This window comes from Procambarus clarkii, chromosome 20 (assembly GCF_040958095.1).
Source record: "Procambarus clarkii isolate CNS0578487 chromosome 20, FALCON_Pclarkii_2.0, whole genome shotgun sequence".
Lineage (NCBI taxonomy): Eukaryota > Metazoa > Arthropoda > Malacostraca > Decapoda > Cambaridae > Procambarus > Procambarus clarkii.
In genome coordinates this window covers 49,074,467-49,099,032 of record NC_091169.1, presented here as the reverse complement: position 1 = coordinate 49,099,032, position 24,566 = coordinate 49,074,467, and the positions used below count along the sequence as shown (strand labels likewise).

Sequence of the window (24,566 nt, the reverse complement as noted above, 5' to 3'; positions counted from 1 at the left end):
TCCCACACCACACCCTGGCCCCCACACCAATAACCCCCACACCACACCCTGGCCCCACACCAATAACCCCCACACCACACCCTGGCCCCCACACTAATAACCCCCACACCACACCCTGGCCCCCACACCAATAACCCCCACACCACACCCTGGCCCCCACACCAATAACCCCCACACCACACCCTGGCCCCCACACCAATAGGCCACACCACACCCTAGCCCCCACACCAATAACCCCCACACCACACCCTGGCCCCCACACCAATAGGCCACACCACACCCTAGCCCCCACACCAATAACCCCCACACCAAACCCTGGCCCTCACACCAATAACCCCCCACACCACACCCTGGCCCCCACACCACCCCTGGCCCCCACACCAATAACCTCCACACCACACCCTGGCCCCCACACCAATAACCCCCACACCACACCCTGGCCCCCACACCACCCCTGGCCCCCACACCACACCCTGGCCCCCACACCAATAACTCCCACACCACACCCTGGCCCCCACACCAATAACCCCCACACCACACCCTGGCCCCACACCAATAACCCCCACACCACACCCTGGCCCCCACACCAATAACCCCCGCACCACACCCTGGCCCCCCACACCAATAACCCCCACACCACACCCTGGCCCCCACACCACCCCTGGCCCCCACACCACACCCTGGCCCCCACACCAATAACTCCCACACCACACCCTGGCCCCCACACCAATAGGCCACACCACACCCTAGCCCCCACACCAATAACTCCCACACCACACCCTGGCCCCCACACCAATAACCCTCACACCACATCCTGGCCCCCACACCAATAACCCCCACACCAAACCCTGGCCCCCACACCAATAACCCCCCACACCACACCCTGGCCCCTACACCACCCCTGGCTCCCACACCAATAACCCCCACACCACACCCTGGCCCCCACACCAATAACCCCCACACCACACCTTGGCCCCCACGCCAATAACCCCTCACACCACACCCTGGCCCCCACACCAATAACCCCCACACCACACCCTGGCCCCCACACCAATAACCCCTACACCACACCCTGGCCCCCACACCAATAACCCCTCACACCACACCCTGGCCCTCACACCACCCCTGGCCCCCACACCACACCCTGGCCCCCACACCAATAACCCCCACACCACACCCTGGCCCCCACACCAATAACCCCCACACCACGCCCTGGCCCCCACACCAAAAACCCCCACACCACACCATGGCCCCCACACCAATAACCCCCACACCACACCCTGGCCCCCACACCAATAACCCCTCACACCACACCCTGGCCCCCACACCACCCCTGGCCCCCACACCACACCCTGGCCCCCACACCAATAACCCCCACACCACACCCTGGCCCCCACACCAATAACCCCCACACCACACCCAGGCCCCCACACCAATAACCCCTCACACCACACCCTGGCCCCCACACCACCCCTGGCCCCCACACCACACCCTGGCCCCCACACCAATAACCCCCACACCACACCCTGGCCCCCACACCAATAACCCCAACACCACACCCTGGCCCCCACACCAATAAACCCCACACCACACCCTGGCCCCCACACCAATAACCCCCACACCACACCCAGGCCCCCACACCAATAACCCCCACACCACACCCTGGCCCCCACACCAATAACCCCCACACCACACCCTGGCCCCCACACCACACCCTGGCCCCTATACCAATAACCCCCACACCACACCCTGCCCCCCACACCAATAACCCCCACACCACACTCTGGCCCCCACACCAATAACCCCCACACCACACCCTGGCCCCCACACCAATAACGCCCACACCACACCCTGGCCCCCACACCAATAACCCCCACACCACACCCTGGCCCCCACACCAATAACCCCCACACCACACCCAGGCCCCCACACCAATAACCCCCACACCACACCCTGGCCCCCACACCAATAACCCCCACACCACACCCTGGCCCCCACACCAATAACCCCCACACCACACCCTGGCCCCCACACCACCCCTGGCCCCCACACCACACCCTGGTCCCCATACCAATAACCCCCACACCACACCCTGGCCCCCACACCAATAACCCCCACACCACACCCTGGCCCCCACACCAATAACGCCCACACCACACCCTAGCCCCCACACCAATAACCCCCACACCACACCCTGGCCCCCACACCAATAACCCCCACACCACACCCTGGCCCCCACACTAATAGGCCACACCACACCCTGGCCCCCACACCAATAGGCCACACCACACCCTGGCCCCCACACCAATAACCCCCACACCACACCCTGGCCCCCACACCAATAACCCCCACACCACCCCCTGGCCACCACACCAATAACCCCCACACCACACCCTGGCCCCCACACCAATAACCCCCACACCACACCCTGGCCCCCACACCAATAACCCCCACATCACACCCTGGCCCCCACACCACACCCTGGCCCCCACACCAATAACCCCCACACCACACCCTGGCCCCTACACCAATAACCCCCACACCACACCCTGGCCCCCACACCAATAGGCCACACCACACCCTAGCCCCCACACCAATAACCCCCACACCACACCCTGGCCCCCACACCAATAACCCCCACACCACACCCTGGCCCCCACACCAATAACCCCCACACCACACCCTGGCCCCCACACTAATAGGCCACACCACACCCTGGCCCCCACACCAATAGGCCACACCACACCCTGGCCCCCACACCAATAACCCCCACACCACACCCTGCCCCCACACCAATAACCCCCACACCACCCCCTGGCCCCCACACCAATAACCCCCACACCACACCCTGGCCCCCACACCAATAACCCCCACACCACACCCTGGCCCCCACACCACACCCTGGTCCCCACACCACACCCTGGCCCCCACACCAATAACGCCCACACCACACCCTGGCCCCCCACCAATAACACCCACACCACACCCTGGCCCCCACACCAATAGACCACACCACACCCTGGCCCCCACACCACACCCTGGCCCCCATACCAATAACACCCACACCACACCCTGGCCCCCACACCAATAGGCCACACCATCCCTGGCCCCCACACCACACCCTGGCCCCCACACCAATAACGCCCACACCACACCCTGGCCCTCACACCACACCCTGGCCCCCACACCAATAACGCCCACACCACACCCTGGCCCTCACACCACACCCTGGCCCCCACACCAATAACGCCCACACCACACCCTGGCCCCCACACCAATAACGCCCACACCACACCCTGGCCCCCACACCAATAACGCCCACACCACATCCTGGCCCCCACACCAATAACGCCCACACCACACCCTGGCCCCCACACCAATAACCCCTACACCACACCCTGGCCCCCACAACAATAACCCCCACACCACACCCTGGCCCCCGACCAATAACCCCCACACCACACCCTGGCCCCCACACCAATAACCCCCACACCGCACCCTGGCCCCCACACCAATAACCCCCACACCCCACCCTGGCCCCCACACCAATAGGCCACACCACACCCTGGCCCCCACACCAATAACCCCCACACCACACCCTGGCCCACACACCAATAACCCCCACACCTCACCCTGGCCCACACACCAATAGGCCACACCAATAACCCCCACACCAATAACCCCCACACCACACCCTGGCCCCCACACCAATAGGCCACACCACACCCTGGCCCCCACACCAATAGGCCACACCACACCCTGGCCCCCACACCAATAACCCCCACACCACACCCTGGCCCCCACACCAATAGGCCACACCACCCCTGGCCCCTGCACCACACCCTGGCCCCCACACCAATAACCCCCACACCACACCCTGGCCCCCACACCAATAGGCCACACCACCCCCTGGCCCCCACACCAATAACGCTCACACCACACCCTGGCCCCCACACCAATAACGCCCAAACCACACCCTGGCCCCCACACCAATAACGCCCACACCACACCCTGGCCCCCACACCAATAGGCCACACCAGACCCTGGCCCCCACACCAATAACCCCACACCACACCCTGACCCCCACACCAATAACGCCCACACCACACCCTGGCCCCCACACCAATAACGCCCACACGACACCCTGGCCCCCACACCAATAACCCCCACACCACACCCTGGCCCCCACACCAATACGCCACACCACACCCTGGCCCCCACACCAATAACCCCCACACCACACCCTGGCCCCCACACCAATAGGCCACACCACACCCTGGCCCCCACACTAATAACCCCCACACCACACCCTGGCCCCCACACCAATAACTCCCACACCACACCCTGGCCCCCACACCAATAACCCCCACACCACACCCTGGCCCCCACACCACCCCTGGCCCCCACACCACACCCTGGCCCCCACACCAATAACTCCCACACCACACCCTGGCCCCCACACCAATAACCCCCACACCACACCCTGGCCCCACACCAATAACCCCCACACCACACCCTGGCCCCCACACTAATAACCCCCACACCACACCCTGGCCCCCACACCAATAACCCCCACACCACACCCTGGCCCCCACACCAATAACGCCCACACCACACCCTAGCCCCCACACCAATAACCCCCACACCACACCCTGGCCCCCACACCAATAACCCCCACACCACACCCTGGCCCCCACACTAATAGGCCACACCACACCCTGGCCCCCACACCAATAGGCCACACCACACCCTGGCCCCCACACCAATAACCCCCACACCACACCCTGGCCCCCACACCAATAACCCCCACACCACCCCCTGGCCACCACACCAATAACCCCCACACCACACCCTGGCCCCCACACCAATAACCCCCACACCACACCCTGGCCCCCACACCAATAACCCCCACATCACACCCTGGCCCCCACACCACACCCTGGCCCCCACACCAATAACCCCCACACCACACCCTGGCCCCTACACCAATAACCCCCACACCACACCCTGGCCCCCACACCAATAGGCCACACCACACCCTAGCCCCCACACCAATAACCCCCACACCACACCCTGGCCCCCACACCAATAACCCCCACACCACACCCTGGCCCCCACACCAATAACCCCCACACCACACCCTGGCCCCCACACCAATAACCCCCACACCACACCCTGGCCCCCACACCAATAGGCCACACCACACCCTGGCCCCCACACCAATAACCCCCACACCACACCCTGCCCCCACACCAATAACCCCCACACCACCCCCTGGCCCCCACACCAATAACCCCCACACCACACCCTGGCCCCCACACCAATAACCCCCACACCACACCCTGGCCCCCACACCACACCCTGGTCCCCACACCACACCCTGGCCCCCACACCAATAACGCCCACACCACACCCTGGCCCCCCACCAATAACACCCACACCACACCCTGGCCCCCACACCAATAGACCACACCACACCCTGGCCCCCACACCACACCCTGGCCCCCATACCAATAACACCCACACCACACCCTGGCCCCCACACCAATAGGCCACACCATCCCTGGCCCCCACACCACACCCTGGCCCCCACACCAATAACGCCCACACCACACCCTGGCCCTCACACCACACCCTGGCCCCCACACCAATAACGCCCACACCACACCCTGGCCCTCACACCACACCCTGGCCCCGACACCAATAACGCCCACACCACACCCTGGCCCCCACACCAATAACGCCCACACCACACCCTGGCCCCCACACCAATAACGCCCACACCACATCCTGGCCCCCACACCAATAACGCCCACACCACACCCTGGCCCCCACACCAATAACCCCTACACCACACCCTGGCTCCCACAACAATAACCCCCACACCACACCCTGGCCCCCGACCAATAACCCCCACACCACACCCTGGCCCCCACACCAATAACCCCCACACCGCACCCTGGCCCCCACACCAATAACCCCCACACCCCACCCTGGCCCCCACACCAATAGGCCACACCACACCCTGGCCCCCACACCAATAACCCCCACACCACACCCTGGCCCACACACCAATAACCCCCACACCTCACCCTGGCCCACACACCAATAGGCCACACCAATAACCCCCACACCAATAACCCCCACACCACACCCTGGCCCCCACACCAATAGGCCACACCACACCCTGGCCCCCACACCAATAGGCCACACCACACCCTGGCCCCCACACCAATAACCCCCACACCACACCCTGGCCCCCACACCAATAGGCCACACCACCCCTGGCCCCTGCACCACACCCTGGCCCCCACACCAATAACCCCCACACCACACCCTGGCCCCCACACCAATAGGCCACACCACCCCCTGGTCCCCACACCAATAACGCTCACACCACACCCTGGCCCCCACACCAATAACGCCCAAACCACACCCTGGCCCCCACACCAATAACGCCCACACCACACCCTGGCCCCCACACCAATAGGCCACACCAGACCCTGGCCCCCACACCAATAACCCCACACCACACCCTGACCCCCACACCAATAACGCCCACACCACACCCTGGCCCCCACACCAATAACGCCCACACGACACCCTGGCCCCCACACCAATAACCCCCACACCACACCCTGGCCCCCACACCAATACGCCACACCACACCCTGGCCCCCACACCAATAACCCCCACACCACACCCTGGCCCCCACACCAATAGGCCACACCACACCCTGGCCCCCACACTAATAACCCCCACACCACACCCTGGCCCCCACACCACCCCTGGCCCCCACACCACACCCTGGCCCCCACACCAATAACCCCCACACCACACCCTGGCCCCCACACCACCCCTGGCCCCCACACCACACCCTGGCCCCCACACCAATAACTCCCACACCACACCCTGGCCCCCACACCAATAACCCCCACACCACACCCTGGCCCCACACCAATAACCCCCACACCACACCCTGGCCCCCACACTAATAACCCCCACACCACACCCTGGCCCCCACACCAATAACCCCCACACCACACCCTGGCCCCCACACCAAAAACCCCCACACCACACCCTGGCCCCCACACCAATAGGCCACACCACACCCTAGCCCCCACACCAATAACCCCCACACCACACCCTGGCCCCCACACCAATAGGCCACACCACACCCTAGCCCCCACACCAATAACCCCCACACCAAACCCTGGCCTTCACACCAATAACCCCCCACACCACACCCTGGCCCCCACACCACACCCTGGCCCCCACACCACCCCTGGCCCCCACACCAATAACCCCCACACCACACCCTGGCCCCCACACCAATAACCCCCACACCACACCCTGGCCCCCACACCACCCCTGGCCCCCACACCACACCCTGGCCCCCACACCAATAACTCCCACACCACACCCTGGCCCCCACACCAATAACCCCCACACCACACCCTGGCCCCACACCAATAACCCCCACACCACACCCTGGCCCCCACACCAATAACCCCCACACCACACCCTGGCCCCCCACACCAATAACCCCCACACCACACCCTGGCCCCCACACCACCCCTGGCCCCCACACCACACCCTGGCCCCCACACCAATAACTCCCACACCACACCCTGGCCCCCACACCAATAGGCCACACCACACCCTAGCCCCCACACCAATAACTCCCACACCACACCCTGGCCCCCACACCAATAACCCTCACACCACATCCTGGCCCCCACACCAATAACCCCCACACCAAACCCTGGCCCCCACACCAATAACCCCCCACACCACACCCTGGCCCCTACACCACCCCTGGCTCCCACACCAATAACCCCCACACCACACCCTGGCCCCCACACCAATAACCCCCACACCACACCCTGGCCCCCACGCCAATAACCCCTCACACCACACCCTGGCCCCCACACCAATAACCCCCACACCACACCCTGGCCCCCACACCAATAACCCCCACACCACACCCTGGCCCCCACACCAATAACCCCTCACACCACACCCTGGCCCCCACACCACCCCTGGCCCCCACACCACACCCTGGCCCCCACACCAATAACCCCCACACCACACCCTGGCCCCCACACCAATAACCCCCACACCAATAACCCCCACACCACGCCCTGGCCCCCACACCAAAAACCCCCACACCACACCATGGCCCCCACACCAATAACCCCCACACCACACCCTGGCCCCCACACCAATAACCCCTCACACCACACCCTGGCCCCCACACCACCCCTGGCCCCCACACCACACCCTGGCCCCCACACCAATAACCCCCACACCACACCCTGACCCCCACACCAATAACCCCCACACCACACCCAGGCCCCCACACCAATAACCCCTCACACCACACCCAGGCCCCCACACCACCCCTGGCCCCCACACCACACCCTGGCCCCCACACCAATAACCCCCACACCACACCCTGGCCCCCACACCAATAACCCCCACACCACACCCTGGCCCCCACACCAACAACCCCCACACCACACCCTGACCATCAGCACTGTGCCCAGGGCACTACATAACTCTCACACTAATACTTCACACTTTACACTTGTCTTGACAAAAAGAAGCAAAAAAATAACCAAAACGCCGACAATTACAAATATCTTGACAAAATACCAACTAATAATAATATACAAAATATGTTGCAGGAAACAGAATTTACTTGGAACAGAAACATATTATAAAATAATGATAAGGCAACACATTGACGGTCCCAGACAGTATACTTATGGGGTGTTGGTACACACTGGTCAGTATGAGAGATCAGGGTCACTACACACTGGCCAGTATGAGGGTCAGTGTGAGAGATGAGGGTCACTACACACTGGCCAGTATGAGAGATGAGGGTCACTACACACTGGCCAGTATGAGGGGTCAGTATGAGAGATCAGGGTCACTACACACTGGCCAGTATGAGGGTCAGTATGAGAGATCAGGGTCACTACACACTGGCCAGAATGAGAGATGAGGGTCACTACATACTGGCCAGTATGAGGGGGTAGTGTGAGAGAGATGAGGGTCACTACACACTGGCCAGTATGAGGGGGTAGTGTGAGAGAGATGAGGGTCACTACACACTGGCCAGTATGAGGGGTCAGTATGAGAGATGAGGGTCACTACACACTGGCCAGTATGAGGGGTTAGTGTGAGATGAGGGTCACTGCACACTGGTCAGTATGAGGGGTCAGTGTGAGAGATGAGGGTCACTACACACTGGCCAGTATGAGGGGTCAGTATGAGAGATGAGGGTCACTACACACTGGCCAGTATGAAGGTCAGTGTGAGAGATGAGGGGTCACTACACAATGGCCAGTATGAGGGTCAGTGTGAGAGATGAGTGTCACTACACACTGGCCAGTATGAGGGTCAGTGTGAGAGATGAGGGGTCACTACACAATGGCCAGTATGAGGGTCAGTGTGAGAGATGAGGGTCACTACACACTGGCCAGTATGAGGGGTCAGTATGAGAGATGAGGGTCACTACACACTGGCCAGTATGAGGGTCAGTGTGAGAGATGAGGGTCACTACACACTGGCCAGTATGAGGGGTCAGTATGAGAGATGAGGGTCACTACACACTGGCCAGTATGAGGGGTCAGTGTGAGAGATCAGGTCACTACACACTGGCCAGTATGAGGGGTCAGTATGAGAGATGAGGGTCACTACACACTGGCCAGTATGAGGGTCAGTGTGAGAGATCAGGGTCACTACACACTGGCCAGTATGAGGGGTCAGTATGAGAGATGAGGGTCACTACACACTGGCCAGTATGAGGGGTTAGTGTGAGAGATGAGGGTCACTACACACTGGCCAGTATGAGGGTCAGTGTGAGAGATCAGGGTCACTAAACACTGGCCAGTATGAGGGGTCAGTGTGAGAGATCAGGTCACTACACACTGGCCAGTATGAGGGGTCAGTGTGAGAGATCAGGTCACTCCACACTGGCCAGTATGACGGGTCAGTATGAGAGATCAGGTCACTACACACTGGCCAGTGTGAGGGGTCAGTGTGAGAGATCAGGGTCACTACACACTGGCCAGTATGAGGGGTCAGTGTGAGAGATCAGGTCACTCCACACTGGCCAGTATGAGGGGTCAGTATGAGAGATCAGGTCACTACACACTGGCCAGTATGAGGGGTCAGTATGAGAGATCAGGTCACTACACACTGGCCAGTATGAGGGGTCAGTGTGAGAGATCAGGGTCAGTACACACTGGCCAGTATGAGGGGTCAGTATGAGAGATGAGGGTCACTACACACTGGCCAGTATGAGGGGTCAGTATGAGAGATGAGGGTCACTACACACTGGCCAGTATGAGGGGTCAGTTTGAGAGATCAGGGTCACTACACACTGGCCAGTATGAGGGGTCAGTATGAGAGATCAGGTCACTACACACTGGCCAGTATGAGGGGTCAGTGTGAGAGATCAGGGTCACTACACACTGGCCAGTATGAGGGGTCAGTATGAGAGATGAGGGTCACTACACACTGGCCAGTATGAGGGGTCAGTATGAGAGATGAGGGTCACTACACACTGGCCAGTATGAGGGGTCAGTATGAGAGATGAGGGTCACTACACACTGGCCAGTATGAGGGGTCAGTATGAGAGATGAGGGTCACTACACACTGGCCAGTATGAGGGTCAGTGTGAGAGATCAGGGTCACTACACACTGGCCAGTATGAGGGGTCAGTATGAGAGATGAGGGTCACTACACACTGGCCAGTATGAGGGTCAGTGTGAGAGATGAGGGTCACTACACACTGGCCAGTATGAGGGTCAGTGTGAGAGATGAGGGACACTACACACTGGCCAGTATGAGGGGTCAGTGTGAGAGATCAGGTCACTACACACTGGCCAGTATGAGGGTCAGTATGAGAGATCAGGGTCACTACACACTGGCCAGTATGAGGGTCAGTATGAGAGATCAGGGTCACTACACACTGGCCAGTATGAGGGTCAGTATGAGAGATCAGGGTCACTACACACTGGCAGCTGTACCAAAACTTTAATACAAATGGAACTTATTATAAACTAAGTTTAGGTTCTTGTTGGGTTAATGCTAGTGAGATATGAGGCCCCTGATAGTATACTAGTGAGATATGAGGCCCCTGATAGTATACTAGTGAGGTATGAGACCCCTGATAGTATACTAGTGAGGTATGAGGCCCCTGATAGTATACTAGTGAGGTATGAGGCCCCTGATAGTATACTAGTGAGGTATGAGGCCCCTGATAGTATACTAGTGAGTTATGAGGCCCCTGATAGTATACTAGTGAGGTATGAGGCATCTGATAGTATACTAGTGAGGTATGAGGCCCCTGATAGTATACTAGTGAGATATGAGGCCCCAGATAGTATACTAGTGAGGTATGAGGCCCCTGATAGTATACTAGTGAGGTATGAGGCCCCTGATAGTATACTAGTGAGTTATGAGGCCCCTGATAGTATACTAGTGAGGTATGAGGCCCCTGATAGTATACTAGTGAGGTATGAGGCATCTGATAGTATACTAGTGAGGTATGAGGCACCTGATAGTATACTAGTGAGGTATGAGGCCCCCTGATAGTATACTAGTGAGGTATGAGGCATCTGATAGTATACTAGTGAGGTATGAGGCACCTGATAGTATACTAGTGAGGTATGAGGCCCCTGATAGTATACTAGTGAGGTATGAGGCATCTGATAGTATACTAGTGAGGTATGAGGCCCCTGATAGTATACTAGTGAGGTATGAGGCATCTGATAGTATACTAGTGAGGTATGAGGCCCCTGATAGTATACTAGTGAGGTATGAGGCACCTGATAGTATACTAGTGAGGTATGAGGCCCCTGATAGTATACTAGTGAGGTATGAGGCATCTGATAGTATACTAGTGAGGTATGAGGCCCCTGATAGTATACTAGTGAGGTATGAGGCACCTGATAGTATACTAGTGAGGTATGAGGCCCCTGATAGTATACTAGTGAGGTATGAGGTACGTGATAGTATACTTGAGAGGTATGAGGCCCCTGATAGTATACTAGTGAGGTATGAGGCACCTGATAGTATACTAGTGAGGTATGATGCTCCTCATAGTATACTACTGAGGTATAAGGGCCCTGATAGTATACTAGTGAGGCATGAGGCACCTGATAGTATACTAGTGAGGTATGATGCTCCTCATAGTATACTACTGAGGTATAAGGGCCCTGATATACTAGTGAGGTATGATGCTCCTCATAGTATACTAGTGAGGTATGAGGCACCTGATAGTATACTAGTGAGGTATGAGGGCCCTGATAGTATACTGATGAGGTATGAGGCCCCTGATAGTATCCTAGTGAGGTATGAGGCCCCTGATAGTATACTAGTGAGGTATGAGGCCCCTGATAGTATACTAGTGAGGTATGAGGCCCCTGATAGTATCCTAGTGAGGTATGAGGCCCCTGATAGTATACTAGTGAGGTATGAGGCCCCTGATATTATACTAGTGAGGAATGAGGGGCCCTGATAGTATACTAGTGAGGTATGAGGGCCCCTGATAGTATACTAGTGAGGAATGAGGGCCCTGATAGTATACTAGTGAGGTATGAGGCCCCTGATAGTATACTAGTGAGGTATGAGGCCCCTGATAGTATACTAGTGAGGTATGAGGCCCCTGATAGTATACTAGTGAGGTATGAGGCCCCTGATAGTATACTAGTGAGGTATGAGGCCCCAGGTGAGAGCGTGCAAGTGAAGTATCAGGTCCCATATACAGTGTGCCTGAGGACAGAAAATACCTAAGAGAATATGAGGGAAAAGTTACCTTATAGAGGCACCAGAGTGAGACGAAGCAGTAGACGGCCAGGACCCTCCATATCCAGGCGGAGCTGAGACACGACACGGACGCGTACACCGTCGTCAGCGCTCCTGTAGAGGGAGCAGGAGGGTGCGGGGGTTACTATAGAGGGCTGAAGGGGGGAGGGAGAGTATCATGGGGAAATATAAACAATTGAGCGCAGAAGACCTATGTGTATGTCAAGGTTACCTCCTGTGATCATTGACTAATGCCGTGAGCACACGTGTGTGTGTGTGTGTGTGTGTGTGTGTGTGTGTGTGTGTGTGTGTGTGTGTGTGTGTGTGTGTGTGTGTGTGTGTGTGTGTGCGTGTGCGTACTCATCTAGTTGTGCTAGCTGGGGTTGAGCTCTGGCTCTTTAGTCCCGCCTCTGAACTGTCAATCAATCAACTGTTACTAATTACTATTTTTTTTTTTACACACACCCAGGAAGCTGCCCGTAGCAGCTGTCTAATTCCCAGCTACCTATTTACTGCTAGGTAACAGGCAACAGGGATGAAAGGAACTCCGCCCATTGTTTCTCGCCGGCGCCGGGAATCGAACCCGGGCCACAGGATTACGTGTTCAGCGTGTTATCCACACAGCCACCGGCGCCCTTCCGGTGGCTACTTGTGTATAGGCTCAGCCTACTGAGCCCGGTGGGGCTCAGTAGGCTGAGCACATCAAAACAATCAAGTGAGCCCGCACACACACACACACACACATGTGGGATGAATTCAGTGAAGGACTGAGAATAATGAGGGAGACAGTTGCCAACTTGCAGGATGAACTAAGGGCAGCAAAGGAGGAGATTAGATGCCTGAAGGAGACTCCTCCCCAATACCAGACACAAACCGTGCCTCAGGGAGACAGGAATGCTACTGTGGAGGGGACCTCCACACCTCAGCTCTCATTTGCTGAAATGCTTAAAATGAGCCCTGAAGCTAGGTCTGCAGTTAAGGAAGTTGCAATGGAAGTGGTTTCCTCTCAGGAAGCAGCTAGATGTACTAGCCGGCTGATAGAGAGAAAAAGAGCAGTAGTAGTAGCAGACATTAAAGAGCAAACAGGAACCAGACCAAAGGAGCGGAGAGACAAGGACAAAAACATGGTTAAAGAGATCCTTAAAGAGGTAGGGATGGAGGGAGCTGAACAAAATGTTGAAAAGGTTTTCAGGCTTGGAAAGTACAACAAGGACAGAGACCGAATGATAAAGGTGGTATCCATGAGCGAAATCACGAAAGAGGAACTGTTAGCAAGGAAGTGCTGTCTAGCAAATGTAGAGAAGTTCAAAAGAGTATTCCTGCAGAGGAATATGACAAGGGAAGAGAGAAAGCAGGCAGCAGACGTGAGGAAGGAGTGCAGGGAGAGAGAAAGGAATCGGGGAGCCACAACCCCGATCCCTACAATCCCAGAGGGGATGGGGAACCCTTCTCAAACAGTGCACTAGCCACAGGGAGTGTGACACCACCCCCACATTCTACCCAACAGACACCCTACCTGCCCCAACCCCTGTCAGCCCCCCACTAAGTACCCACCTAAGGCACTCTCCCCCCACCCACCCCTCTCCTCCCACTCACCCCCCTCCTCCCACTCACCCTCCCCCCAGGACCTCCCTTCTCCCCCATCCCCCAAGCCCTCCCTTCTCCCACATACCCTCCCATCTCTCCCACCCACAAGCCCTCCATTCTCCCCCGCCCCCCGAAGCCCCCCACTCTTCCCCACCCCACCTAAGCCTTCCCCTCTCCACCACTCCCCAAAACTCTCCCCTCTTCCTCACCCACCTCAGCCTTCCCTTTCCCCCCACGCCCCCCAAGCCCTCCCCCCTTTACTGCCCCCCCAAACCCCCCTTCTCCCCCATCCCCCCAAACCTCCTCCTCTCACCCCCCTCAAGCCTCCCCCTTTCACCCCCCCAACCCTCCCCCTCTCACCCCCCCCCAACCTTCCCCCACTCACCCACTCCCCCTCCCCCCACCCCCCAAGCCCTTCCTCCTCCACCAATCTCCCCGTACCAGATCCTCCCAGCTCCCGCTCACCCCAGACCCCACAGGTCCCCCCCCCAGAGGAGAAGCAGAAGAGAGTCAGTTTCAGGGCAATGTACTCGAACATTGATAGGATCACAAGCAAGGCAAGTGAACTAAGGGAAAGAGCACAAGAAGTGAACCCAGATGTAATCGGACTCACTGAAACAAAACTCTTTGGAATCATAATGAATGCCGTGTTTCCCCATGAGTACACAGTAATAAGGAAAGAGAGGGAAGGTAGGGGAGAAGGCGGAGTGGCCCTACTCATGAGAAAGGAATGGAATTTTAAGGAGATGGCTATCCCGGGCTGTGAGGGTTTCAGAGACTACATAGCAGGCACCATGACAATGGGAGGACCAAGGATAGTATTAGCAGTAATATATAACCCTCCACCAAATGACAGAAGACCCAGTCAAGAGTACGAAAACAACAACAACATGGCAGTTAACACTATAATTGAGAGGGCAGCCTCTGCTGCCTGTAGATATAGATCCCACCTGCTCATCATGGGAGACTTCAATCACGGAAGGATTGATTGGGAGAACAAGGAACCGCATGGAGGCGAGGATACGTGGAGAGTCAAACTACTGGAGGTGATGACTAGAAACTTCTTAACCCAGCATGTCAGAGAACCCACAAGGATGAGAGGAAATGATGAGCCAGCGAGACTCGACCTGGTTTTCACCCTGAACGACTCTGACATAAGAGAAATCGGTTTTGAGGCCCCAGTAGGAATGAGCGACCACAGTGTATTGGTGTTTGAGTACCTGATTGAAGAAGGGTTATTGAACTCGAGGAGGGATACCGAAACCAAAAGGTTAGCATACCAAAAGGGAAACTATGAGGAGATAAGAAAATTCATAACAGATATAGAATGGAAACAGAGCTCAGGGAAAAGACGGCCCAAGATATGATGGACTACATCACGCAAAAATGCAAGGATGCAGCAAACAAGTTTGTCCCAGCCCAAAAGGAAAACAGTGAAATGAAGATGAGAAACCCATGGTTTAATCAGAGATGTAGGCTAGCTAAGCAGCAAAGTAAAAGGGCATGGAGAAACTATAGGAATAACATGACACTGGAGAGCAGAGAAAGATACCAGAATGCCAGGAATGAATGTGTCAGGATGAGAAGAGATGTAACACTGAAAAAGTGTTTGGTTTAGTTTATTTAAAATATATATAGTACATGAGTCACAGACAGGGATTTGGAAAGGCGCCAGGTTGTCGGCCTGAGATCTCACACCTCAAAGCATTAATGACCCCAAGTGACCTGAGGTCAGATCATGCGAATTTCACCTTACTTCTACTAATCTTATAATTGGAGCCTGGTAGCCTTCAAACTTGCTGACGTTTAAGGAGTGGCTTGGTAGAAAGCCGGAGGCTATCTACTTGTGGGCGGAGTTAGCTACTAGGTTCCCCAATAAATACTCGGAGAACTATCGATTCGAGAGCACTAAGAGAAGAACAGCAGACGAGCCAGCAGAGCAGAGAAGACGTCCCTAGCAGGGAGGCTGTCGGCCGTCAGGGCGAGACAGTCTCTGTCAAGCTACAGACCCCACCCCCCTCTATCCAGCTATAGGCAGAGACACTTGGTGAGTTGAGCAGTAAGGTGACTTGGTCGTGTTTTACAAGTGTTGTGTGATGATCAGGGGCAGTCAGTTGTAGTGTTCTCAGATTCTTGGAGGATGACTCACTTTACATATATAGATCTTGAACATTGCTTAAATTATGATACTTAGTATATGAAATATAACTGAATTTATTATTTAAATGGCCTTTAACTGTGTCCCCTATGTTTGGAGTTGATACATGGTAATAACATCTTTTGAGAATATTGTGATACAGACAAGTTCCATTCCTTGTCTTGTATGTAATGGTCTAGAATGGATGGTGGCAGCATTTCGTCTTCTACTATCTACTCTTCTACTTCTACCTATCTACACCTCTCCCTCCACCCCTCTCTAAACTCTCACTTTCAACTAATGACCCTCCTCGCTCCTCCCACCTCTCTGCCTCTCACCCCAAACCCTCACTAATTACTTCACTATTCATTTCTTTCCTTTCGTTTTCTCTTATACGTTTGTGGCAGTGATTATGTATTCTCGAGTTCTCTCTAGAGTTTCGGGTAACTGATCAAGTGACGGCGCCTTTTAGTCTTAGCACCTAGGTAGTCGAATACCTAGGTTACAAGGTGTTGAACCAGAGAGGTTGCCTTAGGAACTCTGGGAGTGCTCTAGAATAGTTAGCTAACTGGGGACGGGATAACGGACTAGAGAGAGCTGTTTCCCCCGGCCTCGTTAGTTAACTGGGGGGTGGAATAATGGACAAGATAGAGCTATTTCCCCCACCCCCCGTTACAGAGAGGCAGAAAGACAATACGAAAATGACATCGCAAGCAAGGCAAAGACTCAGCCTAAATTGCTGCATAGCCACATCAGGAGAAAAACAACAGTAAAGGAACAGGTTATGAAATTAAGGATAGGGGCTGAAGGATTCACTACAAACGACAAGGAAGTGTGTGAGGAACTAAATAAGAAATTCCAAGAGGTCTTCACCTTAGAGCAAGGAGAAATCCCAGAGATAAGAGAGGGAATAGCTAACCAGGAACCACTGGAAGAGTTTGAGATTACCAGCGGGGAAGTAAGGAAGTGTTTACTAGAGTTGGATGTGACAAAGGCTATAGGCCCAGATGGAATCTCCCCTTGGATACTAAAGGAAGGAGCAGAAGAACTGTGCCTCCCACTCTCCATAGTGTATAACAAATCTCTGGCAACAGGGGAACTACCAGAAATTTGGAAAGCAGCTAACGTAGTCCTTATATACAAGAAAGGGGATAGACAGGAGGCACTGAATTACAGGCCAGTGTCCCTAACCTGCATACCATGCAAGCTGACGGAGAAGATTGTGCGAAGAAAGCTAGTGGAGCACCTGGAGCGAAAGAACTTTGTAACACAGCATCAACATGGATTCAGGGATGGCAGGTCCTGCCTCACAGGGTTATTTGAATTCTATGACCAGGCAACAAAAATAAGGCAAGAAAGAGAAGGGTGGGCAGACTGCATGTTTTTGGATTGTCAGAAAGCCTTTGATACAGTGCCACACAAGAGGCTAGTGAAAAAACTGGAGATGCAGGCTGGAGTGAAAGGGAAGGAACTCCGTTGGATACAGGAGTACCTAAGCAACAGGAGACAACGAGTCAGTGTGAGGGGTGAGGTCTCAGATTGGCGAGACGTTACGAGTGGAGTCCCGCAGGGGTCAGTCCTTGGACCTATACTGTTTCTGATATATGTAAATGATCTCCCAGAGGGTATAGAATCGTTTCTCTCAATGTTTGCCGATGATGCAAAAATTATGAGGAGGATTGAAACTGAGGACGATAGTAGGAGGCTACAAGATGACCTAGACAGACTGAGTGAATGGTCCAACAAATGGCTGTTGAAGTTCAACCCGAGTAAATGCAAAGTAATGAAACTAGGAGGTGGAAATAGGAGGCCAGACACAGGATACAGAATAGGAGATGAAGTACTTAATGAAATGAAGTACTAAGGTTTTATAGTCTCCGTGGTGTAGTGGTAAGACACTCGCCTGGCGTTCCGCGAGCGCTATGTCATGGGTTCGTATCCTGGCCGGGGAGGATTTACTGGGCGCAAATCCTTAACTGTAGCCTCTGTTTAACGCAACAGTAAAATGTGTACTTGGATGAAAAAACGATTCTTCGCGGCAGGGGATCGTATTCCAGGGACCATAGGATTAAGGACTTGCCCGAAACGCTACGCGTACTAGTGGCTGTACAAGAATGTAACAGCTCTTGTATATATCTCAAAAAAAAAAAAAAAAAAAAAAAAAAACGAACAGAGAGAAAGATCTAGGAGTTGATATCACACCAAACCTGTCTCCTGAAGCCCACATAAAAAGAATAACGTCTGCGGCATATGCGAGGCTGGCTAACATCAGAACAGCGTTCAGGAACCTGTGTAAGGAATCATTCAGAATCTTGTACACCACATATGTAAGACCAATCCTGGAGTATGCGGCCCCAGCATGGAGCCCGTTCCTTGTCAAGCACAAGACGAAGCTGGAAAAAGTTCAAAGGTATGCCACTAGACTAGTCCCAGAACTAAGAGGCATGAGTTACGAGGAAAGACTGCGGGAAATGCACCTTACGACACTGGAAGACAGAAGAGTAAGGGGAGACATGATCACAACCTACAAAATCCTCAGAGGAATCGACCGCGTAAACAAGGATAAACTATTCAACACTGGTGGGGACGCGAACAAGGGGACACAGGTGGAAACTGAGTACCCACATGAGCCACAGAGACGTTAGAAGGAACTTTTTCAGTGTCAGAGTAGTTGGAACGGATGGAATGCATTAGGCAGTGATGTGGTGGAGGCTGACTCCATACAATTTTAAATGTAGATATGATAGAACCCAGTAAGCTCAGGAATCTGTACACCAGTTGATTGACAGTTGAGAGGCGGGACCAAAGAGCCAAAGCTCAACCCTCGCAAGCACAAATAGGTGAGTACAAATAGGTGAGTACACACACACAAACACGTAATAGATAAAGACAGGCTATTTAACACAAGAGGCATAAGCACATGGGGACACAGGTGGAAACTGAGTGCCCAAATGAGCCACAGAGATATTAGAAAGAACTTTTTTAGTGTCAGAGTGGTTGACAAATGGAATGCATTAGGAAGTGATGTGGTGGAGGCTGACTCCATACACAGTTTCAAGTGTAGATATGATAGAGCCCAATTGGCTGAGAAATCTGTACACCTGTTGATTGACTGTTGAGAGGCGGGACCATAGAGCCAGAGCTCACACACACACACACACACACACACACACTTACACACACACACACACACACACACACACACACACACACACACACACACACACACACACACACACACACACACACACACACAACAAAAAATTGTTCACGACTTTTGTTAGGCCAAAGCTAGAATATGCAGCGGTTGTGTGGTGCCCATATCTTAAGAAGCACATCATCAAACTGGAAAAGGTGCAAAGACATGCTACTAAGTGGCTCCCAGAACTGAAGGGCAAGAGCTACGAGGAGAGGTTAGAAGCATTAAATATGCCAAAACTAGAAGACAGAAGAAAAAGAGGTGATATGATCACTACGTACAAAATAGTAACAGGAATTGATAAAATCGACAGGGAAGATTTCCTGAGACACAGATGCCGAAGAAATATAAGAAAATTCACCTTCGCAAATAGAGCGGTAGACGGTTGGAACAAGTTAAGTGAGAAGGTGGTGGAGGCCAAGACCGTCAGTAGTTTCAAAGCGTTATATGACAAAGAGTGCTGGGTAGACGGGACACCACGAGCGTACCTCTCATCCTGTAATTACACTTAGGTAATTACACACACACACACACACACACACACACACACACACACACACACACACACACACATCGTGTTGGGTGGACGTGGGTTGGGAGCTCCTGGATCACTAGTGGAGTGGGAGGGGTAATCAGGCAACTTCGAAGTGAAAAAGACTATAAGTGAATGTACAAGTGAATGAAAAAACCTTGGGTTTTGACCAGAGCCATAAGGTAGTGAAGAAAAACAGTTTAATTAGCGTAATTCAAAATAGTTGAGGAAATACTGTGCAGTGTGAAACCAGACCTCACCGACCTCTGACCGCGTGACCTCACCTCGGCAGCAACCCTTATACCACCACGTGGGACGACGATTGGAGATTCACTCACCTATTGTGTTAGCAGATTGTGCAAGGTATTGAGGAGCGCCTTTTTGGCTAGATTGTTACTGCAATGACTAGAAGGGGTTCAAGGTCAATCACCAGCAGGGATGAGGAGGAGGACAGATTTATAGACAAATTAATAGGGAAATTTGTAGAGAGAAGGAGTGATTGGTTGGAGGATCTAATCCAGGGGATTAAAAGTGAGGTATTTCAGCAAATACAGGATGCGGTAGAGAGGCAGAAACAAGAACTTATGCTCTATGTTCAGGAAGAGATTAGGAAGGGAAGAGAGGACTGGGAGAGGGAATGTGCTCGTATCACAAACGAATTAGGAAGGTTTAGCAGCATGGCTAAGGATAGAGGATTAGTGGGAGATGGGTTAGTGACTGCGGTTGGGAAGGGGAATCCCCAGGGGACAGGCTACCAGCATGACAATGAATTACTGAGGAGACGGTCTATTATAATACATGGATTATTCGAATCTAGGGCACCAACTAGACAAGAGAGAATAGAAACAGAAAAATACGAATTGCACGAGATATTGAGGTGTATTGGAGCAGAGATGGCAGAACGCGAGGTGGATATCAATCGACGGGTTGGACCCTACAATTGTACCAAGAATAGACCTGTTCTGGTGCAATTCTCCAATGAGGAGGCAGTGGAGTACATAATGAGGAGCAAGCATTTACTCAGAGGAAGTGAAACCCATTACAATGTGTTTATAGAGAGGTTTATGACGAAAGATGAGCAAACAGCCCACAAAAATAGATGGCAACAACGACAACGTACTAGCGTCTCAGGTAGTCTCACCTCCCAGGTCACATCCCAGGTCACCTCCCAGGTCATCTCCCAGGTCGCATCCTCCCCAACTCAGCCCTCCTATACATCCCCCCTGCCTCAGCCTCCCAAAACCCCCCTGTCCCTTCCACATTTGCACCTCCACAACGATTCCCCTGCCCCTGTTACATCACACTTGTCAGCGACCCCAGTGGGTCAAGCAATGCCCTCCCCAAACCCACCTTCCCATCCCCCCTCCCCAAATACCCCTTCCCACTCCCCTGCCCCTTCTACCCCATTGACTTCAATTCCATCTACTCCATCCCAGCTTCCACTGCACCCCTCTTCCACTCACCCCCAAACCCCACCCAACCCTCACCCCTCCTATGCACCTCCAGCCCACATTTAACCCCCTCACCTTGTGACCCCCTAACACCTTCCCCCATCTCCCTCTTCCCCTCTTCTACCCCAAAACCCCCACCTACCCCCGATTCCCCCCTAACTAATATACCCTCTCTTCCACTCCCAGCACCCATGCTCCATTCTCATCTCAACTCTCCACCCTCAGTAGCCCTCTTCCCCCCAACCTCTCAACCTCTATCTGACTCTCAGTCTCACTCTATTTCTCAACCCCCCTATGCTATTCAGACCCCTAACTTTCAGACCCATTATGCCCTTCCTACCCCCCTAGATGCCCAGACCCCATTCGCCTACCAGGCACTCCCAGGCACCCCCCTAGCACCCCCCCACTCACCCCCACAGCCCCCACTTGCCCCCCAGACACCCCCCAGTTCCCCCCAGACCCCTGGTGAAAGGGGGAACTCTGACACCCGAGTTTCCAAGAAGAGTCTCAAGGTTTGGTACACCAATGCTGATGGGGTAGCCAATAAAGCAGAAGAGATAAAAGAAAGAGTTAGTGAGGCAGACCCAGACATAGTGGCAATAGTGGAAACTAAAATAAATGGCATGATCTCGGATGCAATCTTTCCAGAGGGGTACCAGGTGATAAGAAAAGAAAGGACACAGAGACAGGGAGGAGGAGTGGCACTACTAATAAAGCGGAAATGGAAGTTTGATGAGCTGGAAAATCCGGGTACCAATGAAAGCACAAGCTTCATACATGGAACTCTGTCAGTGGATGGGAAGAAGATTGTAATCTTGATACTCTACAATCCCCCACCAAACAGTAGAAGGCCCAGGCAGGAGTACAAGGACAGCAACAAGACATGTATGGATGAACTGCAGAGGGCAGCAACTTTAGCGCATAGAATGAGAGCGAAGCTGCTGGTCATGGGGGACCTAAATCACGGAGAGATAGATTGGGAAACGAGGAATCCCCATGGCGGGGAGGAGACCTGGGGAGCGAAGCTGGTAGACGTTATTGACAGGAATTTCCTAACACAGCATGTGAAAGAAGATACTAGGGAAAGAGGAGGGGATACGCCCAGCCTATTAGATCTCATTATCACTCAGAATGTAGAAGACATCGAGCAGTTGGAACATGAAATACCACTAGGAGCTAGTGACCATTGTGTCCTAGCCTTTGACTACATGATGGAGCTTAAAATTGTGACCAAAGGACAAGAGGTCCGGGAAAGGAGACTTGATTACAGAAAAGGGGACTACAGAAGGATAAGGGACTACCTGGGAGAAGTGCAGTGGGAGGAAGAACTTAGAGGAAAAACAGTGCAAGGTATGATGAACCAAGTCATATTGAAATGCAAGGAGGCTGAAGATAGATTTATTCCAACAATAAAGGAAAAAAGCAGGAGGGAATATAATAACCCATGGTTTAATAGACAGTGTCAGGAAGCAAAGGTGAGAAGCAGGAGGGAGTGGAGGAAGTACAGAAGGCAAAGGACAGAGGACAACAGGATTAGATGTAACAGAGCTAGGAATGATTACATTAACATAAGACGAGTGTCGGAAAGAAATTATGAGAACGATATTGCAGTCAAAGCGAAAAAGCAACCAAAATTACTACATAGCCATATAAGAAGGAAGATGTCGGTAAATGACCAAGTGACAAGACTGAGGAAAACAGAAGGGGCATATACAGAAAGCGACAAGGAAATCTGCGAGGTACTGAATGCAAAATTCCATGGAGTGTTCACTACCGAGCCTGAGCAGCTCCCATTGTTAGAAGAGATTACCCAAGATGAAAGACTATCAGATATAGAGGTGACAGCAGAGGATGTAATGAAACAGTTGACAACACTGGATGCAAATAAAGCTGTTGGACCAGACAAAGTATCACCGTGGATACTTAAAGAGGCAGCGCAGGCTCTCAGCGTGCCTCTGGCAATGATCTTCAATGAGTCACTTATGTCGGGAGAATTGCCCAGTTGCTGGAAGGAGGCAAATGTCGTACCGATTTTCAAAAAGGGGGATAGGGAGGAGGCACTTAACTACAGACCCGTATCACTGACAAGCATCCCCTGCAAAATACTTGAAAGAATAATTAGGCTAAGACTTGTTGAGCACCTGGAGAGCATTGGGTTTGTAAACAAGCACCAACATGGGTTCTGGACAGGGAAATCATGCCTAACAAACCTTTTAGAATTCTATGATAAAGTAACAAGGATAAGGCAGGACAGAGAAGGCTGGGCAGACTGCATATTTCTTGACTGCCAAAAGGCCTTTGATACGGTACCGCACATGAGACTGCTATACAAACTTGAGAGGCAGGCAGGAGTAAGCGGAAAGGCCCTAGTATGGGTGAAGAACTACCTAACAGGAAGGAGCCAGAGGGTAATGGTAAGGGGCGAAAAGTCGGACTGGCGAACAGTAACAAGTGGAGTACCTCAAGGATCGGTGCTGGGACCAATCCTCTTTCTAATTTACGTAAATGATATGTTTACAGGAGTGGAATCATACATGTCGATGTTTGCAGATGACGCAAAATTAATGAGAAGAGTTGTGACAGACGAGGATTGTAGGATCCTCCAAGAGGACTTAAACAGGCTGCAGAGATGGTCAGAGAAATGGCTACTGGAGTTTAACACCAGTAAATGTAAAGTTATGGAAATGGGATCAGGTGACAGGAGACCAAAGGGACAGTACACAATGAAGGGGAACAGCCTACCTGTAACGATTCGAGAAAGAGACCTGGGAGTGGATGTGACACCTAATCTAACTCCTGAGGCACATATAAATAGGATAACGACAGCAGCGTACTCTA

The 24,566-nt window shown here is 53.7% G+C and overlaps 1 protein-coding gene across 3 annotated transcripts in view; it reads right to left on the bottom strand.

Moving 5' to 3' along the window:
- LOC123755287 (progestin and adipoQ receptor family member 4) overlaps positions 1-24,566 on the bottom strand; it is a 362,200-nt gene that overhangs the window by 95,684 nt on the left and 241,950 nt on the right. For all 3 annotated transcript variants that reach the window (XM_069327935.1, XM_045737747.2, XM_069327934.1), the window contains exon 3: positions 12,833-12,936. In XM_069327935.1, coding sequence (XP_069184036.1) covers positions 12,833-12,936 — 104 coding nt within the window. The remainder of the gene's footprint in view (positions 1-12,832; positions 12,937-24,566) is intronic.